Consider the following 22,618-nt stretch of genomic DNA (forward strand, 5'->3'; position numbering starts at 1 on the left):
CAGGGGGTGGGGCCCAGGGCAGGGCTGGGAGAGGGGGCGGGTCAGGGGGTCAGGCTCAAGGCAGGTTAGGGAGAGGGGGCGGGGCAGGGGGTCAGGCTCAAGGCAGGGTTGGGATTGAAGATGGGACTGAGGCTCAGAGCTGGGTGGGGAGAGGGTGCAGGACTGGGGTGAAAAATAAATTTCTGGGGACTGGAGAACCTGCCTGGTGGGTAATTCTTCCCTGTTGGTAAGAGTCACATGACTGGATTTTGCATTTGTCACACGGTCGGTGTTTGTGGGAGACACACGCCCCTGACCCACAGCAGGAGGGTCCGTGGGCCCGGTTCTGATGAAGTTCTGAGCCCAGGCTAACACGTGCCGAAGCTTCCGGTGTTCCGGCACACCGGAGTCCCGTAACAGCAGTGGGTCCAGTTCTGCCACGCCCGCGGCCGGGTCCGTAGAGACCGGCCCATTGTACACAGAGAACGGCTTGTCGCTTGGCCCGTCTGCATGGGGAGCTGTACTTTGGGATTTCTGGACGCTCTCGTATTTGCTGCAGAACTGCAGGCGCTTGGTTCTGAGGGTGTCCAAATGTGGGGTGCCGGGCCGGGGTGTGGGGGTCTGGAAGCCAAAAATCAGGTAAGCAATACAGGGGGGCTCAGCTCACACTCACTAATTATATCACGGATATAAAAAATTAATTAAAGATGAAAGTGTCTCCATATACGTATATATGTGTTCCATATACAAGATCAGTTGTGTTAAGGTGTTGAACGCATTGTTATTCATACCTGAGCCTGATTAAGTTCTCTGTCGCGTGCCACCTGTACGTCAACAGAGTGATCAAACGTCACGTGAAACATCTCATCAACGCGCACAGACTCTACACCCGTCTCATCATAAATCAGCAGCGTTACAAAATCAGGTCAAACAGAGTCTTTCGCTGTCGCAGTATCTCTGTGCTTGCTTGGAAGGCTATAAGGGTGATGACGGAGCAAAAAACTTCCCGGAGTAGCCAACTGTTCAATTGCCGTTTGCTGCATTATTTATCTAGTTCGCTTGTCAGGTTATTGCAAACGTAAATTTGTGTAAAGTTAGGTAATGTACATGCACGGGACTGATGCAAGCTACATAACCACGTTTTCTACAAATCAGCCAATGGTGATTCAATACAACAGGTAGCTCAATACAACAGTTCATTCTCTCCATTTTAGCTGCTGAAGATATAAACTATACAATCTGTAATTCTTTTTTCAGTCCTGAAAAATTAAAATAAGGGACATACCGGGAGATGCGTACGCTCAGACCCCATTTGAAGTGCGTGCTTCTAACCCAGGTGTTACTATAGCGACCTGGCCACGCTCGCAAAGCGGAAATCATAGCAGCTAACGCGTTTCAGCGACAGAACAGAGGTAGTCGCCGCGTGTTTACGTGCTGGCTGCCTGCTACAAGTAGCCAGTTAGCTGACGTACTGCAGGACAGTATTATCGTTTTAACGGTGGAAGACATATGGATACCCGATGATACCATAAAAGTAGCACAGAACATGACCACAGGTAAAGGGTAACTAAAGTAGCTGCACAAGCTGAGAGCAGAAACGGGATAGCTGTTAAATTCCAAAGTAGCTCCGACGTTGCAAGAGACTGATCCGTCAGTTTAGCATTGGACCGCTAAAATTGAGAAGTCTGTCCGGAATAATCGGAAGCGAAACCTCCACATTTGAACTACTTTGTTGTTTGATCTCTTTTGGTATGCATATACTTTGCACTGGAAAAATATAACACGTGTATACCAGCATTTTCGATATTAATTTGGGATTTTATTGTGGCAGTAATAACATATAAAACAATCCATATTTTGTTTGAACATACAAACATTCAAAATTCACTTTACAAAGTTCATAAGGCTTAATGTTCCAGCATCGGTAATACCGCGAAGGAACTTTTTTTCCAATTCCTCCCAGAGTTGAAGTTAAAAGGGGTCAAATGACAAAACAGCTTCTAAAAACTGATAACAACGCACAATTTCTACAAACTGATAAATAACTACATAAATGCTGTTAACCGTGCCAACACAATCTGTACACATTATACATGCCCATTCAACAACAAAAAAAATGCATAATTAGAGTCCTTCTTTGTAACATTTTTAAAATACAAATTTCCCCCACCTGCCTGACAATTTGATGTGAGGTTTGCATTAGTTTGTATTCATCCAGCCATGTTCACGTGGGATTGGACATCAGCAATGTGAGTTTTAAAAATAAGAGCTAACAATGACTGATTTGCTCCAAATTCAATGAATGTGAGAAATGCGATTGATAACCCTCTTCCGGTTCCTGATTGCACGCACTGTCAGCAGTTAATGTAACATTCAACAACACGCGACTGTTAAAACAGTAAATTTTAAAAAAGCATAACTTTTCAATATGCAGTATGAATGCGGGGGGTTACAAAACACGTCCTAATGTATGGTAGCATTATAAGGATGATTAAATATCTGGTCTTTTTCTTTTTTCTTTCTGTTGCTATACAGAATGTAACAGCCTTCGTGTTTGTTTACGCATTAGTTTATCAATCATACGGTTATGGAACGCATGGCTAGGGGTGTGCAGTAACGGATATAATATGTTTTCACACTTACTACTTGTGGCTTTAGCATGCAGCTCTGTAAAATCTGTGGATAAGACATAACATTTCCGTAAGGTTATGAACAGGGACTGTACAACCAGTGCGTTTTTTCCCCCTGAATCTGAGCCTTTTTTTGGGGGGGGGGGGGGGGGGGGGTTAACGAAACAGGTATGACTTACACAGATTTTACAGCGCACCATCTAAACAGGCAAACGTTTATATAGCTGCTTTTTTGTACAGATAAAAAGCTGAAACGTGTATGTGCTGTAACTGCAGCCAGTACTTGTGTCTAAAACAGGTCTTTGCGGTGGCTTAAATGGTGAATCTAACCATGTGCATTTTGCGTAAGACAGAGGAAGCCTGTACTAGTGTAAACTGCACACACAACGCATTCGCTGTGTTTGTTTTATATGATGTCTACTGCTTAAGTTTACATATGGAATGCATGCATATATGTGAGATGGGGATAGACATACAGGGAGATGTTACAGTGCTATTGTTCTCTACAGGCCTTCTCATGTTACAGTACTTGCATCCTTCATACAGGTCAAAGCTTAATAAAGCTGCAGGAAATGTGCAGGAACTTCACCCAAGTGCCTGCATTTCCTTGGCTGACACTTTGTAGTACATTTAAAGCATGTGTGCATTTGCGCATGTTTTTGCACATTTGTGTGTGTGTGTGTGTGTGTGTGTGCATGCTTGTGTGCATGTTTCCCTCTGTGGACAAGTGCATGCTTGTGCGTGCACGTGCATATGCGCATCTGAGTGCATGTGTGCGCATGTGTGCGCATGTGTGCGCATCTGTGCGCATGTGTGCGCATGTGCCTGTGTGTCTTCTGGATTTCTTCCCTTCACTGAAAATTTTCTGTTCCGCAGGTTTTGCAAAGCTGGGGAGGGTTTGCCTTTTTTGCAGAAACGCTATAGTGTACTAAACATACTGTATTATTTGATAGAATAGCCTGGTTTTACACTACAGTGATACATTAATTCCAACATGTGCTAAACGACAAGTTATTTAAAAAAGTGTTAAGGTTAAATTATCGATGTGATGAAACTACACACATATTACGGGCAATACCAGAGTAACAGACACATGGAGAACAGCCTGACTCAGAATGGGTATGCTCAGTGCTCAGTGTCACAGAATGAGCGTGTTGAGTGCTCAGTGCTCCAGAATGAGCATGCTCAGTGTTCAGTGCTCTCGAATGAGCTGAGAGTTCAGTGCTCTAGAATGAACATGCTCAGTGCTCAGTGCTCTAGAATGAGCTGAGAGTTCGGTGCTCTAGAATGAACATGCTCAGTGCTCAGTGCTCCAGAATGAGCGTGCTCAGTGCTGAATCAGAATGCTCACTGTATGGCCTAGAAAGAAGACTTGCGTAGCTACAGTATTCACTGAGTAAAGCTCAGTGCAAGAGGCTGGTTATGAACACACAGATGTACAGCAGTGCTTATGCAGGAGAGGGTAAGTACTGTGTATATGCGTATAAGGTTTACAACAGGATGTTTGGATGTTTGCTTCATGGCATTAAATGTGCCATTTCTCATGGAACAGTGAGGCCATCTTTAATTTGGTCCAGCAGGGGCCTCAGTCTGATGTCCTTCCTGTGAGACCCCGCCCCACGGCTTCTGATTGGCTCACACATGGGTATGGAACGCCACGTCCAATCACAATGCATGTCCAATGGCAGGCTGGCAGCATACCATCAGGGGTAACTGACCCAGAATCAGTGAGTCCATTTAGGACAGATCACCACAGTCAACACACAGACACACACACACACAAGCATACGCACACGCATGCGCGCACACATGCACACACACACAACTGCACGCACACGCATGCAAGCACACACACAGTTTAAAAAGCCTGAAATCACATGGCAAAAAGCCAACCAGGACTTTCCAAACTGTGCAGAACCAGTGATTCGGCGTTATAAATGTGGGGACACATGGCACTGAGCAGTAACCCAATCAGAAAGAGCCCATGGCTGTGTTTTGACCAATCAGAAAGAGCCCATGGCTGTGTTTTGACCAATCAGAAAGAGCCCATGGCTGTGTTTTGACTCGCGTTTAAAACGACACTTCAACAGTTACCCTACGTTGCTCTAAGGACCTCCATTAATTCAGTGCCATGTCTGCATGATAAAGATTGTGCTATATATAGTAAGAAACTTGTAGGTATCCCCTGTCCCGGTAGCAGTACACTATACTTTAAAAATAGCCTCATTTCCCCAGACCCTGTCCAGCAAATCCTTTAAATAAGTTAAAGTAGATTTTTCTGACTGAAAAATTCCTGAAATACTCGTATTACATAAAAATGTACAAAACATTAAAAACAGCATAAATTTTGTATTTTTTTTAAATATACATATATATCTATAGGCTGTGGTTGTTGCTATTTTTTTTCACCAGGGTGGGGTGCTTCCAAGCCTTTACTCTTCCTGTACGTGTCACTCAAGACACAGTACAGCAGGAAAAGTAGACAAGCCTTCAGTAATTTCCTGATTACATATATTGCAATATTACATATTTCATGTGTATGCATGGATGTAAAATTAAGATTATTTGATTGATATTGTGTAATGTTCTCTTTGTCTAAATGGTGTAATTCTGATTGTTCTAATTGAATCAGTCTGTTTTAATTTACTGATATGGAAAATGCACCATTAACGTATGATGATCTGGACATGATCACATTTTAACAGAGACTACAGAGCAGGTTCCATCCCTGCTTCACTCAGTGAAACCACCATTTTGGCTCCTACCTCCTCTGAGAAACCGCCATTTTGGCTCCTACCTCCTCAGAGAAACCACCATTTTGGCTCCTACATCCTCAGAGAAACCGCCATTTTGGCTCCTACATCCTCAGAGAAACCGCCATTTTGGCTCCTACCTCCTCAACCGCCATCTCTACTCTTCTCTTCCACTGAGAAACCGCCATCTCTACTCTTCTCTTCCACTGAGAAACCACCATCTTTGCTCCTCTCTCCTCAGGGGAACCACCATCTCTGCTCCTCTCTCCTCAGAGAAACTGCCATCTCTGCTCCTCTCTCCTCAGAGAAACCGCCATCTCTGCTCCTCTCTCCTCAGAGAAACCGCCATCTCTGTTCCTCTCTCCTCAGAGAAACTGCCATCTCTGCTCTTCTCTCCTCAGAGAAACTGCCATCTCTGCTCCTCTCTTCCACTAAGAAACCGCCATCTCTGCTCCTCTCTGACCTGCTGTGACGGACAGATCCAGTCAGAGCTCCTGACCATCTGGTCCCCCTGAAACTCCCTCTATAGTCTGTTAAAGGTTCTGTAGCTCTGCTGCTAAATGAATGAAGATGGACTCTAAAACGGTGCGTTTGCTCAGTGCATATTAAGACTTTGCATGAGGAGGCTGGTGTCGTGCTTCAGCACACAGGACTGAGGGGGACAGCCACGCTGCCGCCCCAGGAACAACCCCCGCCCCGCCCTGCCCCGCCCGTTCCCCGCCCCGCCCCGCCCCAACCCTGGTGGCGAGACCACGCCGCGTCGCTGTTCCTGGGGCGCGTGGAGGCGGGGTGTGGTGTGGGCGTGGCTCCTCGGCCCTCAGTCCGCGCCCAGCTTCTCCATGACGACGTTGATCTTGCAGACGAGCCAGCGGCGCAGGGGGCAGTAGTACTCGTAGTGGAACTGCTGGAACTCGGGCGTCTGCCGGATGTCGCGCAGGAAGGAGACGTCGATGTCGGACTCCAGGAGCACCAGCAGGAGCGGCAGGAGCACCAGGAGCAGGCCCAGGCCCACCAGCAGCAGGCGGGCCAGGCTGCGCAGGCAGGCCCCAGTCTGCGCATGCCCCGCCAGCCGCCGCACCCCGCCCAGGGCCCCGCCCGCCGCCGCCGCCCGCAGCTCCACCCCCTCGGCCCTCGGCCCCGACCCCAGCTCCTCCTCCAGCTCCGCCTCCAGCTGCCGGTCGGCGTGCAGCTCCTTCAGGAGCTTGACGGGGCTCTGGAACAGGAGGTCCACGCCCCCGCCGTCCTCCACGGGCGTGGGCAGCATGCTGGCGCACGGGCTGTAGGCCAGCTCCGAGATGGTCAGCGCCTCCTCCGCCTCCGCCTCCTGGTCCTCCGGCTCGCTGTGCGTCTGCTGCTCCTCGCTCGCGGGTTCGAGGCCGCCCTGCTCCCCCGGGACGCAGAACTGGCCCCCCTCCTCCCCCCCCGGTCCCGACTGGCCGAGCAGGGGCCGCAGGGGCGACAGGTGGACCGAATCCTTCAGCGCCATCACACCTGCGGAGAGAGAGGAGAGGGTTCAGATTCACCGCTGGGCCCCTCCCCCTTTTCCTGGGTTTGGTATCAGTGATACAGGCTTGTGCAGGAGAGTGGGCGGAGCCTGTGTCCCTGGGTATGGTATGAGAGATGCTGGTTTGTGCAGGAGAGTGGGCGGAGCTTGTCTCCCTGGGTATGGTATGAGAAATGCTGGTTTGTGCAGGAGGCCGGGCTGGGGCGGGGCCCTGTTTATAAGCCTGCTCTTTGTCTTCAGAAGGGAGGGGAAACTCTGACAGGCACCACAGCTGCTAAATTTAGGCCCTGTGCCCCCTGCCTTGGTGCGCGGGATTAAGACACACCTCTCAGGCTACAGACGGATGCCACACACACACCCCCGCCCGGGACACCATTCCGGGACGCTCACATTTCTCTGGATCTTCGCAGAGCGACAAATTAAATAATGCAATCAGAAGGGTTATTTAATTTAGCGCTGTTCATTTAGTGATCCAAGTCCAGCCTCTTCTATTCCAACCTCTCTTTCGCACCAGCGTTTCGAAATTCAGAATGATATTACCCGACGCTTAGAGGTAACTGATATCGGCAGATGCACGCACCCTTATTTTACTGTATTGCTATATTTCTGCTGTGTTCCGCTAGCCAGCTACACTCATCCTCGTTCGCACAGGTTCCGCAGTAAGCTGAGCTTTTAATGGATCTAAACAATCAACACGGGTGCAAGAGACATTCCTCGGGATACATCAGGGGTCTGGTGCCATTTCGCTTGCGTCGGGACGCGAAAATCCGCCTCGGAAACACTGTAACCATGGCAACAGCTGCATCAGCGAGCGGGAACGGCGGGAACAACTGCTCCAGAACCGACGGCAACTGCTGCTATGGAAACAGCCAACAAAGTCAACAAAGGGCTGTGATGACCTCACGGTGAGGGTTCAAAGAGAGAAAGGAAAAACAGAGATATGGAGAGATGGACAGAGGAGGGGAAAAAACAGATAGAGAAACAGAGGAGGGGGTAATTGCCAATAAAACAAGAAAACCAAAGGATACGCTGCCTTAAGTGCTTCAAATGCACCTACAGCTGGACTGCTTCTCTCTCTCCTCAGAAAAATAGGTGCCGTTCGTCCTTCAGCCCTCTCCTTCTCCTTCTCCCCCTCCCCCTTTCTCTCTCTCTCTCTCCCTCTCTCATACACCCCCTGATTACCACAGTTTGAAGCAAGAGAATAAAAGGCAGAAAATGTATGTAGGTATTTTTATACCAGGTCTCAGGAGAGCTGTGTGTGTGTGTGTGTGTGTGTGAATATGTAGTTGTGTGTGCACATGTATATTTGATGTATGTACATGTGCGTGAATGTAGGTTCATGTATGTTTCATATCTATGTGTTTGTGAGGGTGTTCGATGTGTATGTGTGTTTGACCTATCTTTGTGTTTGATGTGTGTGTGTGTGTGTGTGTTTAATATAGGTATATATGTATGTGTGTTTGCTCATGTATGTGTGTATTTTTGATCCATATGGTGTATGTGTGTGTGTGTTTTATCCATGTATGTGTGTGTGTGAGAGTTTTGTGTGTGTGTATGATGTATGTGTGTGTGTGTGTGATGTATGTGTGTGTCTGATGTGTGTGTGTATGATGTATGTGTGTGTGTGTGTGTGTGTGTATGAGTTGATGGATGAAGGCTGCTCTCTCCTGTCAGTGCTGTATTAGATAATGTAATCAGCAGTGGAACTGTAGTCAGGTTACAGCGTCTGCAAGCCGACAGATTCCTGCCCCCCCCTTACCCACAATGCACCTCTCCTCTGCCCAGACCCACACAGTTAACAAGTGCCCTCACCCATAATGCACCTCATCCTCAACTACAGTCATCAGTCATCACAACTACTCTGTTTACCCACAATGCACTGATGCAGAACTCACATATCTCGCCCTGTCTTTCACACTGTCTGTTAAACATACTGTATGTCACATAGCTCGTCCTACAGTCTCAGTTGCCACCATCCAGTGATCTTCATTCTTGGTTCTGGCCTGCTGGTTTTTGTTTATACCTTAATTTCAGCAACCAATTCAGACCCAAGAAACCAGGGGAGGTGAGCTAACTGTGCAATCGACTGCTTTAATTTTAATTAAGAGCCAAGTAACAACAAAAACCAGCAGGCCCGGCGGCTCACCAGGACCAGGAATGAAGAGCACCGCCATGATCCCTATTATCCCATAAGCTCCCTCTGCAACTCTATCTGTGATCACACATCCACCAAAACAGCTGAAGCAGCATTGAGAACCAAACTACCAAAATCAACCACACACACTCATGCTCTAACATACTCAAATACATGCTCATGCACTGACACATGCTCACTTACCCACACCCACACACACTGACAGACACATGTATACACTCTCACACTGTAGCTCACACACTGACAGACACACTCACACACACTGACAGACACATGTATACACTCTCACACTGTAGCTCACACACTGACAGACACACACTCACGCACGCTGACAGACAGACACACACACACACACCCTCACACACTGACAGGCACACACTCTAACTCACACATTGACAGACACACACACTCTCACACACACACACACGCTCTCTCACACACACACACACACGCACCCAGTCGGGCCGGCGGCTCAGTACCGGTGCCGGAGATGCGGGCCCCGTGGCCGAGCAGACGCACGTAGACGTCGCGCGCCGTGTGGTTGGCCATGCGCAGCTGCAGGCTCTGCCGCGTGGTGATCTTCACCTGGCAGCGCAGGGCCTCCACCCGCTCAGCGTCCTCTACCCGCTCCTGCACCACCCCCACCTTCTGCAGCTTATCTACTCCCACCATCTCCAGCTCCACCTCAACCCCCACCTTCTCCACCTCCTTATCTACCCCCACCTTCTCCACCTCCTTATTTATCCCCATCTTCTCTACCTCCTCCTCTACCACCACCTCCTCCACTGCCTCCTCTACAACCACCTCCTCAACCCCCACCTTCTCCAGCTCCTCCTCTACCCCAACCTTCTCCACCTTCTCCACCTCCTTATCTATCCCCACCTTCTCTACCTCCACCTCCTCCACCCTAAAATTCTCTGCTTCCTCCACCCTCTCTTCGTCTTCCTCCTCCACCCCCACCCCCAAACGCTCCTCCTCCCTGCCCCCACAGCACAGCTCCTCAGGTCTCCACAGGCTCACTGTCTGATGCCCCACCTCCATCCTCGCTGCACTCATCTGTCCCCGGCCCTCTGCCCCACACATTGACCTTCTACAGAGCCGCGCCGCTTTTAAAGCATGCCAGGCCCCGCCCCCAGCCCCGGGTCCCATCCTGGCCCCGCCCCCTAGCATGTGCTAACACCCACAGGGCTTTAGGGACCAGATGAGTCCAAACCTGATATTTATATCCCCCTCTCTCCACACATCCTGCCTAATCTCACGCCTGATTACAGCACATACAGCCCCTCAGAACAGAGCTCTTACAGCACTGACCCACAGCACTGACACACAGCACAGACCCACAGTACTGACCACACAGCACAGACCCACATCACTGACCACACAGCACAGACCCACAGCACTGACCCACAGCACTGACACACAGCACAGCTTAGACTCACAGCACTGACCCACAGCACTGACCACACAGCACAGACCCACAGCACTGACCACACAGCACAGACCCACAGCACTGACACACAGCACAGACTCACAGCACTGACCACACACAGCACAGACCAAGCAGTCTTCCCTGCCACTAGGTGGCGACAGCACACTGCAGGGCAGGTGTACTGAAGCTCACACCTGGCCTTACATCTGGCTCTATAGGAACCACAGATGGCAACTAAATGAACATACAATATGAGCAGTGTGTTAACCAAATTTCAAAAAATGAAGGACTGTAATCAGCAAACATGGAGTTGAGACAGGGGCCTGTCCCTTTAAGAGCAGGGACACGGCCCAACTGTCCATCTGAAGAACAGAACAGAAACACAGAAATCACCCGAATGACAGTCCGCTGACAAACAGCCAAGACTAAATTGACCAAAAGAAAAAAAACCATTTAAAATACTTGTGGCAGGATGGTGTGGGGACTCATTTCCTCCTATGAATAGAGTGGAGAGTGCAGCTGTAATACAACACCGTAAAGTGTGTGGGGGGGAGAGTCGGGGGGGGTGGGAGCGTGGGTGTGGGTGATGGATGGAGAGGGAAGGAGAGAGGAGAGGAGAGGAGAGGAGACTCTGCTGTAGGAAATGTGATCGTCCCGGATTTTCCCGCTAATGCGCCTGTCAGCAGCACATCGCACTCCCTCCGGACAGAACAGGACACAGGATCCACTTCACCCTCACAAGGACAATTACCTACCCCCCTATACCCACCCCCCCCTCAAAGATACACACCACCACCCTCACAAGGACAATTACCTACCCCCCTATACCCACCCCCCCCCTCAAAGATACACACCACCACCCTCACAAGGACAATTACCTACCCCCCCTAACCCCCCCCCCCCCCCAAACAACACCACCATCACAACAACAATTACCTACCACTAGTACCTGACCTGATTTATGAGCATTTGTTCAGACGAAAGTACTGCCAGCGTGCAGTTTGTCCTGATAATTGACTTAAAAGTACACCCACCGGTCCACAATCACAGTCCTCCCCCCCCACAATCAAAATCAATTACCTATCCCCCAGATACAAACCACCATCATCAGAAGGACAAACCAGATGGATGGGGGGCAAGGAATGGGGGGGGGCAGCTGTGTGACCCCAGTGCTCAGACAGCCAAATAAAGGGCGCAAATGAACTTTTCATTAAAGCCCCCCGACCCAGTGCAGATTCCATGATGTCATCAACATGGTGTCAACCGAGGGGGGGGGGGGGGGTTCAGAGGGGTAAATTTAGTTCCTCATCAGAGTGGGATTTCCCAGCCTGGGGACGAATCTGCCACTCACTCTTCACCTGTCACACCCCTCGCACCTGAGCATACACCTGCCAAATCTCTCACACCTGTCTGTATGCCCGTCACACGTGAACACACACGTGCCACACCTGTATTAAAGCCCTTATGCATGCAACTCATATTAATCTGTGATGAAGGAGAGCCTGGTGTAACTGTAGTAAAGGCATATTTCACATGTAACTCGTGTACCATCTAAAGGCATATATTATACACAACTCATGCGTAACTGTAGTAAAGTCATATCTCAAGTAATTGTAGTGAATGCATATCTCTGGCTTAACTCATTTGTAACTGTGTAGTAAAGACGTGCTTTATACACAACTGAGGTAAAGGAAAATGGGCAGGGCTAAACAAAAGGGGCGGGGTTATGCAGATTCTCACCGCATTCTGTGGTAAGCTCCTCCCCCTCGATGGGCCCAGGCAGGGCAGGTAGTAGGGGCTCCATGTTCATGATGAGGTGCTTGTTGCTCAGGGAGTTGTAGCTTCTGCTCTGGGCAAAGTTGGACCTGAAAAACAGGTGTGACTTTACCTGTCCACCAGTCTGTCTGTCTGTCTGTCTGTCTGTCTTTCCATACCCTGGGTTTACATAAGGACTCTTCACCAAAAGACATGCACGTCAGGTTCAGTTATACTCCTGCTTTTGCCCTTGACCAAGGCACTGGCCTCAGTCCCTGGACTTGGTCCCTGGGCGCTACACTGTGGCTGCCCAATGCTGCTAAGTAACTAGGATGGGTTAAATGCAGAGGACAAATTACCCCACGGGGTTCAACAAGGTGAATCATATCTCTCATTTTAACGCAGAATGCTGCAAACATGAGCAGCTTGCAATATGCAGCATTCCTGCTGGACCACCCTCAAGCCTGACATCACCCCAACTGAGGATTTACAGAGCTGTGATGTCATCAAAAGGGGCCATTTCCAGCAATGAACATAAACACAAATGCGCTGCAAAGCAAACCTGTGTACAGCAGGTGGGTCTCTCTGGATTTTGGAGCTTGCTTCTATCACCTCCTTTGCAACTCTTCCACTGTGGGAAAAACAAAACACAAACAGAACTGTCATACTTAGCAGGTAAATAAGTGCCAACAGTGCTGTCATACTTAGCAGGTAAATAATATGCCAACAGTGTTGTCACACTAAGCAGGTTCATTAATGCTAATGGTGCTGTCATACTTAGCAGGTAAATAAATGCTAACAGTGCTGTGATACTTAGCAGGTACATAAATGCTAACAGATTTAGTGATATGTAGCACCTGGACAGTACTGTGGCAGTCTCACAGGTGATTATAAATGACAAGTATTGTGATTTTATCCTGTATAGCCTGTCAGACATGGTATGTTGAATTACTTCACATGTTGACAGACAGCATTACGTGCATTACACTAACCGAGTGACAAGGACCTGAACAGCTCACCTGTATCTGAATCTGCTGCCTTTGAAAAATACATTACTGCTGGACACGGTCCTGATCTGGCTGGACTTTGCACACCTGTCAGGGGGAAATGCACAAACAAACAGTGAGAGGCTCAGTACACAGGTGGGTAAGATGCCAAGTGTCTCTAGTAACAAACCAAGAGAGTGGGGCTGGGCGGGGCAGAGGGTGGGGCAGGGCTGGACCGGGCAGAGGGAGGGGTTGGGCGGGGCAGAGGGTGGGGCTGGGAGGAGCAGAGAGTGGAGCTAGGTGGGGCTCGGTGGGGTAGGGCAGGGCAGAGGGTGGGGCAAGGCGGGGCAGAGGGTGGGGTTGGGTGCAACAGAGGGTGGGGCAGGGTGGGCCTGGGCAGACTCACTTGTAGAAGGCCTGGTTCTCCACACCACACTTCCACAGGTGCTTACAGGCTGCTGGAGTGGAGGTATGGAACGTCAACACCAGTTTCTTCTGCAGGTACAGAGAGAGAGACAGGGAGAGAGAGAGAGAGATGAGGTGAGGTGAGGAGAGAGAGGAAGCAAGACAGGGTGAGAGAGAGAAAGAGATCAAGACAGAGAGAGGGAGGGAGAGAAAAAGACTGAGCGGCCTTATGATGGAAAAGTGTCACATAATCAAATACTGCTCTCCTGCCATAGCAGGCTCCTCTGCCATAACCCTGTTCTGTTGGGCTAAATCCTGATCTGCTGATCTCCTGAGACTCAGACAGGAGAGCGTGTTTGTGCAGAGGGAGGAGGGTGGACAGGTGGACAGGTGGACAGGTGGACAGGTTCAGGATTCACACACACCAACAGCACTTCACACATAGTACAGACAACAGAGAACTGCAGAAAACTGTTCTTCGTCTGTGATCACAAGTGTGTGTATGCACGTGTGTGAGAGTTTTTGCACGTGTGTGTGTGTGTGAGTGTGATCACCGGTGTGTGTGATTGTGTGGGTGTGTGAGTATGTGAGTGTGATCACCGGTGTGTGTGTGATTGTGCATTTGTGTGTGTACGTGATCACAGACATGTGTGTGGGTTTAAACACAGGTGTGTTGGGTTGGATTGACGAGAGTTGAGGAGAGTGTGGCATGGTGGTGGGCGTGACCTTTGAGAGTTTACTCCAGCAGAACCACTGAGGAGTCAGCACCCAGGGCAGACACAGGTGTGGCCATCAATCAGGGTGTGGGGAAAAGGGGGTGTCACATGACAAAGGAACAAAGAACAGGTGTTCTTCAGGTGTGACCGATCACGCAATGGCATGTAAGTACTCACCAGTGATGGACATGTACAAATGGAGAAGAGAAGCACAGAGACAGGTACAGCATTAATGTGTGGATCTCAGGAGCCAAAACAACAATGACAGGCTTCATACACCAGCACCACACGCCAGGGACACACTACTGCAGCACGCTACTAACACATGCCATTAACAGTTGGCACGAATACACAGAGCTAACCCCGGGTGCTAACACACAGCACATGGTGCTAACACATGGCGCTAACACACAGCACGTGGCGCTAACACATGATGCTAACACACAGCTCTTTGCACTAACACATGATGCTAACACACAGCACGTGGCGCTAACACATGATGCTAACACACAGCACATGGCGCTAACACATAGCGCTAACCCCTGGCGCTAACACACAGCTCTTTGTGCTAACACATGATGCTAACACACAGCACGTGGCGCTAACACATGACACTAACACGTGATGCTAACACACAGCACGTGGCACTAACACATAGAACTAACACATGACGCTAACACACAGCACATGGCAGAAACACATGGATGTAATACATGGTAACTGATGCTATTAAGAAATGAGACACAGCACTAATAACAGTGGGTGCCCGGTCTCCATGGTGATGAAAAGGACAGAGGCAAAGGCAGAACTCACAGTCCCGCCCCCCCCCCCCCCCATGTACCCCAGCTTTTAAAAGAAGTCAGGTTTCTGGTGTTCCTGCTGCAGTTGTGTTGAGTGTGGGGAATTCTACCCTAAATCCAGCTCTCAGCTCCACTGGAACATGTCAATCCCCCCTCCCCTCCCCCCCCCCCTCCCCTCCCCTCCCCTCCCGCCTCCTATTTTTCCTTCATGGCCTTGGGTGGGGCTCAGAGCTCACACTCATAAAGCATTTCGGAGTAGGTCAGCTGATCCAGGGTCACGGTTCCTCCATACGCATCGGAACCTTATCCATTAGAAGCTAAAAGGTAAACCCAATCCCAGATCAGCAATCCCACTCGGAGATGCTTTCTAAATACTGATCCCGATCTTAATGTTTGTCTCTGTGCTGGTCTCTGGACAGCATGATTAAACTTAACAGAGTCCACTGATAAGAGTGAGCAGCCAATGATAAGACTCCACTTCCTCCACAGACTGATCCTTACTGACCACAGGCACAGACCGACAGCAATAGAAAATCTCAGAGAGACAAAATCACCGCAATATACAAGGAGTAACGGCCAAAAAGTACTCCAGCACAGTGTTAGTAAAGATGGTCAGTGCTCCAGCACAGTGTTAGTAAAGATGGTCAGTGCTCCAGCACAGTGTTAGTAAAGATGGTCAGTTTTCCAGCACAGTGTTAGTGTAAAGATGGTTGATACTTGCATGGAGTTAGTAAATGGGGTTAGTACTAGTGCAGTGTTAGTATAGGCAGTTAGTACTTGTGTAGAGTATTAGCAAAAGGGCTTGGGGCAGGGCCTATGTAATGTGTTAGTAAAGGAGGCTAGTACTTGTACAGAGTGTTAGTAAAGATGGCTGCTTGGTGTGCATTGTTAGGTCAGGCAGAGTGTAAATGCTGACTCGGTCTAAAGTGAATTCTTACCTCTTTCTGAATGCCGATCACGTAGAACGTTTTCCCTTCAAATTTCAGCTTGCTTACATCAGCCCTGTAAAACACAACCCTCCTTCTGTAAGGTATTAACTATTTTTAATCTCCCACTGCCTACAACAGCATCACACTCAGGCACACACAGCTTGGAGGGCAGAGGCCAAGTTACCATTTCAGGAGGTGGATCCTCTTATTCCCTTGAAACACCACAAAGCCAGTAGCTGTGAAACCCAAAAATGCTGTGGATCCTGTGAAATCCTGCAGACACAGAGAACACAGCATTTACACACACACACACACACCTACGCCTATGCACACACACACAAACACAAACACACACACACATGCCACACACACACACGCACACACAAACAACACCCACACGCCACACACACACACACACACACTCAGGCAGAGCACGCTTACCTTGCATGGATGAGGGTCCACTCCATACGTCTCCAGAGTGTGCGCTCTCTGGAGGAGGTTCAGCTCTGCTAGTGCTGGACACTGCCCCCTAGAGGGTGAGAGGAAACACGGCATCTTAAATTTCACTAAGATACAATTCAATCCTCAGAGAAACCTGGGGCTAAACATGTTAAATGCATGCTCGCCCGCTCACACACACACACACACACACACACACACAGCCGCACAGTGAGACTCACACAGAGGTTAGCAGGTCACTGCACAGGGTGACTGGTACAGCCAGTTTGGTCACAGACACGCTTGCTAATTAAGCAAACAGCTCTCTGGCTGTATGCACGCAATACCACTGCTTACAAAGGAGGCTGCAACCTAGGTACAGTGCCACAGTAGGCACACCCTGAGCTGGGCTGGTGCACCAAGCAACAGGCAAGAGGTGGAGTGTGGTAGGTGTGGTAGGTAAATGATGGGGTGTGGTAGGTGGGTGTGGTGGGTAAGAAGTGGGGTGTGATAGATAGGTAAATGATGGGGTGTGATAGGTGGGTGTGGTGGGTAAGAAGTGGGGTGTGATAGATAGGTAAATAATGGGGTGTGGTAGGTGGGGTAGGTAAGAGTTGGGGTGTGGTAGATGAATAGCGGGGTGTGGTAGGTGGGGTAGGTAAGAGTTGGGGTGCGGTAGGCGGGTGCGGTACCTGAGCTCGGTCCTGTGAATCTCCATGATCCTGCGCTCCAGTTTGAGGGTCTGTTTGGGGAAGAGCTTGAAGTGGCCGATGTAATCGGCGGGATGTTCGTCCGGGTCGTAGTCGCCCAGCTCAGCTGAAAGGGGAGCAATGACAACCCAGCACATCCAGCCCGTAATTATACACTGATTTAAGGAGCAGGACGGCAACGGGCTGCGTTAATTAAAACGGAATTAATTAAAAACTGAATGAGACGGAGCCGCGAGACAAAAGGGTCCCTCTCGCTGTTAATTAGAGCAGCAGATAACGGAACATGCTCAGCGGCCAATCACACGCTCCCGGAATAAACCCCTCCCCCAGGGGCAGGGCCTACCCTTCATCTGACCAAAGGATAACCCTTTGCGTCAGGAACCCACCCAGTCAGTCTCTCTCTCTCTCTCTCTCTCTCTGTCTCTCTTTCTCTCTCTCTCTCTCTCTCACACACACACACACACACACACATGCACATGCACCTTAATGTGCAAGCACACACACAGTGTGTGTGTGTTTCATTCAGACAGTGGAATAGCTTGTGAAGGCTGAAGTTACGTGCGCACGCAGGTAAAATCAGAGGGTCACAGGTGTACACACCCTGCACGACGCAGGCGCCCAGGTACGCCGCTTCAGCGAAGGGACAGAGCAGTCGGCCGTGATACAGGTCCCTCTTCAGCTGGAGGTACAGCAGATACCTGCAGAGGGGTGGGAAAGAGGAAACAAAATCACCCTGCTGTTCCCAATACTGCCACCAGAGGGAGCACCACAGGACTCACAAAACTGCTTCACTCCACTGGAAGCATAATTCATCATCATAATTACAGTCCAAGACTACTTATGAATGAGCTTTAAACCCTGATCACATTTTAACATCTCGTTTATAAGTAGGTGCGGACAGTTAGAATAGTATTTTACATGTGGCTGTTTCAATGTGCTTAGTACTTTGTACTCAACACAATGACATTTCCAGTGTTCAGTGTCCTTTACTTTTCGTTTCACTTAAATTCTATTTATGTCATCATCAACCTCATACTGTTGTCACCATGGTATTATCATGTAATTTCATGTTTTCACTCTTAGGTTGATATACGCAAACTAAATTAAGTGCAAGCCAGAGACTGAAATGGTAATTATGATAGTGAGATGGAGGGCGAAACGACAGAAGTTTGCGCTCGCAGATGCACATTTAGCAGGAGGCTTCGCCTTCTGGGCTGTCAAATTACCCAGCACCACCCACTGCAGTCTGGTGACATATCTCCATGGCAACAGGTCAGCTGGTCAGAGGGAGTGAGCCTCAGTAGAGAGAGAAAGTACTTTCCAAAATACAGGAGGCGGCGAGTCTGTTTATCTGTTTGTCTGTGTGTCTGTGTGTCTGTATATCTGTTTATCTGTTTGTCTGAGTCTGTGTGTCTGCGTCTGTGTGTCTGTATATCTGTTTGTCTGAGTCTGTTTGTCTGTGTCTGTGTGTCTGTTTATCTGTTTGTCTGAGTCTGTTTGTCTATGTCTGTTTATCTGTGTCTGTGTGTCTGTTTATCTGCTTGTCTGTGTCTGTGTGTCTGTGGAGCTGCCTGACCAACAGCCACAATCAGCACCATTACCACAGCGCCAAGCACTATCATTAACACACCATCAACACCATCAGGGCATCCACGTTAACACAGCGGAAGAGAGAGTATGTTTCTGCCCCTGAAGTCCAACATATTGCCACGGCAACACGTGCGTAATGCCCCTTATACCTGCTGTGGCTTAGCCTCCCATCAGATCCGTCCTGCGGCATTATAATCCCCCAACATGGGAAAAGCAGATTAAAGATTAAACAGAAAAACACAAAGTAGATTTTTAAAAATCTGTCCTTGCCACTAGGGGACCAGGGGGAAATTTCCGCACACAGAGAAACACAGACACACACATGCATGCATGCGCGCACACACACACACACACACACACACACAGAGCTCCTCTCCCACATCAACAACCAATCAGCTGATTTTTACACAAACTAGAAGCAGCTCCCCTGATGGAGGACTTGGGTACTGCATGCCCTGTTAGCATACCCAGGTGAACGGGTTCTCTCATTCCCCCCTGGAGAGGGTTAATAATACAGCTCAAAGCTCCAGGGAAAGCCAGTCAAACTGAGGTCATACTTACTGGAGAGACCTGTGGGCTTTAACACGCTTAACCTCCTACATTTAACCAGCACCACAGTCACTTTCACTGACCCCACAACAACCACCACAACCAGAACTGACCACACTTTGCGCAGCACTGACCACCATAACCAATACTGACCACACTACAAATAGCACTGACCACCACAACCAGCACTGACCACACGAGAAATAGCACTGATCACCACAACCAGAACAGACCACACTATGAGCAAGTCACTGACCACACTGCAATCAACACTGACCACCACAACCAGAACTGACCACACTATGAGCAGGTCATGTCACAGCTGCAAAACAGCAGATCATGCAGCATCACACCTCTGTGCTTTCATCTCTGTCTGTGAAACCCTGTCAGTGGGTGGGACAGGTAAAGGGAGTAACGTACCTGGTGAGCTCCTCTTTGATCTTCATGGGTTCGTGGGGGTAAAACTTCACTCTGAAACACATGGTGTAGGGCTGGTGCGCTGAGAGACAGAACGAGGGGTGGGGTGGGGTGGGGTGGGGGGGGGTGAGGGAGGAATAGAGAGAGAGAAAAGAGCAGATGAGGACAGGAGCAGGTGAGCGCAGGTGAGAGAGGATGGCGATATCTGAGCAATCCCACATTTATTATCATTAACTTGCAGTGACTTGTTGTATGGAGCTGTGATCCTGAGTCTGATGAGGTGTGAATGGGAACATTTTCCAGCAGCCTTAACACCTCATCAGAGCGGTAAGAACTTCCACCTCAGTCATTAAAATATATGCTGCCACACACACGCACGCACACGGATGCACACACACACACATACACACACACAAACGGATGCACACACACACACATGCACACGCACACACACATATACACACATACATACACACACACGCGCACATTGACGCACACGCACACACACACATGCACACATACTCAGACCCCTGTACTGTGACACAGCCTGCATTAAACACCCGTACCCTAAAACACTTCCGCTACCTCAGGACAGCGGGAACCCCCAAATGGAGGGAACGAGGGGCTTCCTGTGGTTGGAAAATGACCATGTGACCTAAACGGGCCAGACAACGAACGCTGGGGCAGACCACGTGGCTCGTCCAGGGCATTCTGGGATAGTGAGTGCATATGCAGATGAGGGGTCTATATTTATCCCACAGCTGCTGCACAATAGGCAGGCACTAGAATCACCGTGAGGCAAATGAAACATTTAAAACGGATTAATTTAAATGCTGATGACATACAAGCCTGAAGCAGCTCCAGAAATACCCCCCCGCCCGCCCGCCCGCCCCACACCCCCCGCCCGCCCCCCGCCCCATACCCCCCCACCCCCCACAGCAGTGATTTCTCCCGCTTAATCACCATATGCCCAGAGCTGCTAGAACATTCCATAGGAAGCCTCTTTAAAAACTGCTCATCAGCCAAAATGAAAACCTCAGATTCAGCCTAACCCCTGCCACCAACACAGGAAACCCAGAATCCAGACTACCCCTAACCCAGAGAACCCCTAAAGCAGGCCATCCATGACCCAGACCATCCCTAACCTAGACCACCTGTAATCCAGTCCACCCCTAACCCTGGTCACCTGTAACCCAGACCACCCCTAACCCAAACAACCCATAACCGTAACCCTGTATGACTAGCACAATCTTCCATCACTCTCCCGAGTTACAGTGACTCACTGATTCATCCAATCACACACTTCATAGCAGAGGGCAGACTCTGCTGATTGGTCCCATATGAGTCAGAGCTCCACCAGATCACAAACAGCTCAATCTTGCTTCACCCAGACGGTGCCATAATCCCCTCGCTGTGCCATACGCTCCACATGCTTTTCACCCAAACTTGTCGCCTCTCCTTCACTCTTTGGTTCCTGCGTTCTCCTTCTCCCTCATTCTCTGTCTCCCCCCCAGTCAGTCTTTCTCTCCCCTCTCCCAGAAGACAAATCATTAAAGCAATTCATCTACGTCTCTTTTCCTTCTTTCCTCTCTTCCTCTCTCTCTCTCTGCATACTTCTGTAAAATGAGTCATAGATTCTTTATTCATTTATGTGGAAGAAGACCGATCACTTCGTAGAGCTTTAAAAAGAAGCCAACAAGTAAATCTGTTAAATCCAGTTTACAACACCGGCACCAGCTCTGCAGTCTTTCTCTCTCATCTCCTGCCAAGAGCCATTTCAAAGCTATGCTGCTGTACATGACGCATAAATACACTCCCGATTTTACCACCATGTGCATCGTTTTTACATGAGTACATGCCGCAGACTCGGCGGACTGGGAATTTGTGTGCTGGTGCGTACAGGTGAGCACAGGTACATGCAGGTGAGCACAAGTGCATACAGGTGAGCACAGGTGAGCACAGGTGCATACAGGTGAGCACAGGTGAGCACTGAAATGAAGGATCCCATACTCACACTTCATCTGCTTCACTATGCATTTATTGGGCTCCAGCCAGTGCTGTGGGGAGAAGAAATGAGCGTCAGTTATTCTGCAATGTCAGTTACCCAAAATGTCAGTTAATTTGCAGTGTCAGTTATTATACGGAGTATCAATTAGGCCAGTGTCTGACGGCTTTATTTTCATGTGCTCTAGACCTAATGATGCCCCACTCCTCCCTCCCTCCCTCCCTCCCTCTCTCTCTCCCTCTCTCTCTCCCTCTCTCTCGCTCCCTCTCTCTCTGCAGGCTCAGGCTCAGAGAGTGATGTGGAGGAGGAATTACAGTGCGGGCTGAGTGATTGCAGACAAACAATAAAGCGGAACAACAGCAGGCGAGACCCCCATGAAACCTGCTTATGATCCGTATGAGTCCTGCCATAAATAAATCCATTACAAAATCCGGGCTGCTGTGTTTGTGTGCAGAAGACTACATTCTGAGTGCAAACGCAGAGGGGTCCCCCGGAGTACCACAGGCTTCTGGGAGGCGGAGTTTTGAGGGGCCGTTTCTCAGGGAGTTACAGACTCCAGTCCTACGCGCACAGGACAGGAATGCACTGACAGGATCCCTGTACTCAACACATTCACACTGCTCCTGTTCAGTGCATTGGGCGCATCTCGCTGGGGGCACAGGGTGCGTTTCTAACATAAAAGCATTGCTACCGCATTGTGAGGAGACTTAAATAATTCATCCTGCCACCCAAGTGCATTCTGGGAGATGTGCTGGAGAGAAACCTTGATGGAATTTCTTTACTCAGAAATAAATTCTGTGGAAGGCTAAGGCTCACAGAGAGAGAGGCAGGTGTCCAGATGTGTGCAGTTACAGATGTACAGGGTCAC

The 22,618-nt window shown here is 49.4% G+C and overlaps 1 protein-coding gene and 1 long non-coding RNA gene across 2 annotated transcripts in view; both read right to left on the bottom strand.

Annotated features, from left to right (window-relative positions):
- Positions 1-42: 42 nt before the first annotated feature.
- On the bottom strand, positions 43-6,077 carry LOC118206910. The gene is made up of 3 exons (XR_004761274.1): positions 1,265-6,077; positions 771-803; positions 43-600 (listed from the first exon to the last, which is right to left on the bottom strand). It is a non-coding gene; the product is annotated as an uncharacterized LOC118206910 (long non-coding RNA).
- Positions 6,078-6,083: 6 nt separating this feature from the next.
- Positions 6,084-22,618, bottom strand: part of frmd3 (FERM domain containing 3) — a 27,649-nt gene continuing 11,114 nt past the window's right edge. The window contains exons 3-14 of the mRNA XM_035380067.1: positions 21,760-21,802; positions 19,749-19,827; positions 17,790-17,887; positions 17,172-17,295; positions 16,483-16,570; positions 16,226-16,314; positions 16,051-16,114; positions 13,598-13,686; positions 13,225-13,299; positions 12,768-12,836; positions 12,191-12,315; positions 6,084-6,853 (exon numbers count right to left, since the gene is read on the bottom strand). Coding sequence (XP_035235958.1) covers positions 6,180-6,853; positions 12,191-12,315; positions 12,768-12,836; positions 13,225-13,299; positions 13,598-13,686; positions 16,051-16,114; positions 16,226-16,314; positions 16,483-16,570; positions 17,172-17,295; positions 17,790-17,887; positions 19,749-19,827; positions 21,760-21,802 — 1,617 coding nt within the window. The 3' untranslated portion in view covers positions 6,084-6,179. The remainder of the gene's footprint in view (positions 6,854-12,190; positions 12,316-12,767; positions 12,837-13,224; positions 13,300-13,597; positions 13,687-16,050; positions 16,115-16,225; positions 16,315-16,482; positions 16,571-17,171; positions 17,296-17,789; positions 17,888-19,748; positions 19,828-21,759; positions 21,803-22,618) is intronic.

This window comes from Anguilla anguilla, chromosome 10 (genome assembly GCF_013347855.1).
Source record: "Anguilla anguilla isolate fAngAng1 chromosome 10, fAngAng1.pri, whole genome shotgun sequence".
Lineage (NCBI taxonomy): Eukaryota > Metazoa > Chordata > Actinopteri > Anguilliformes > Anguillidae > Anguilla > Anguilla anguilla.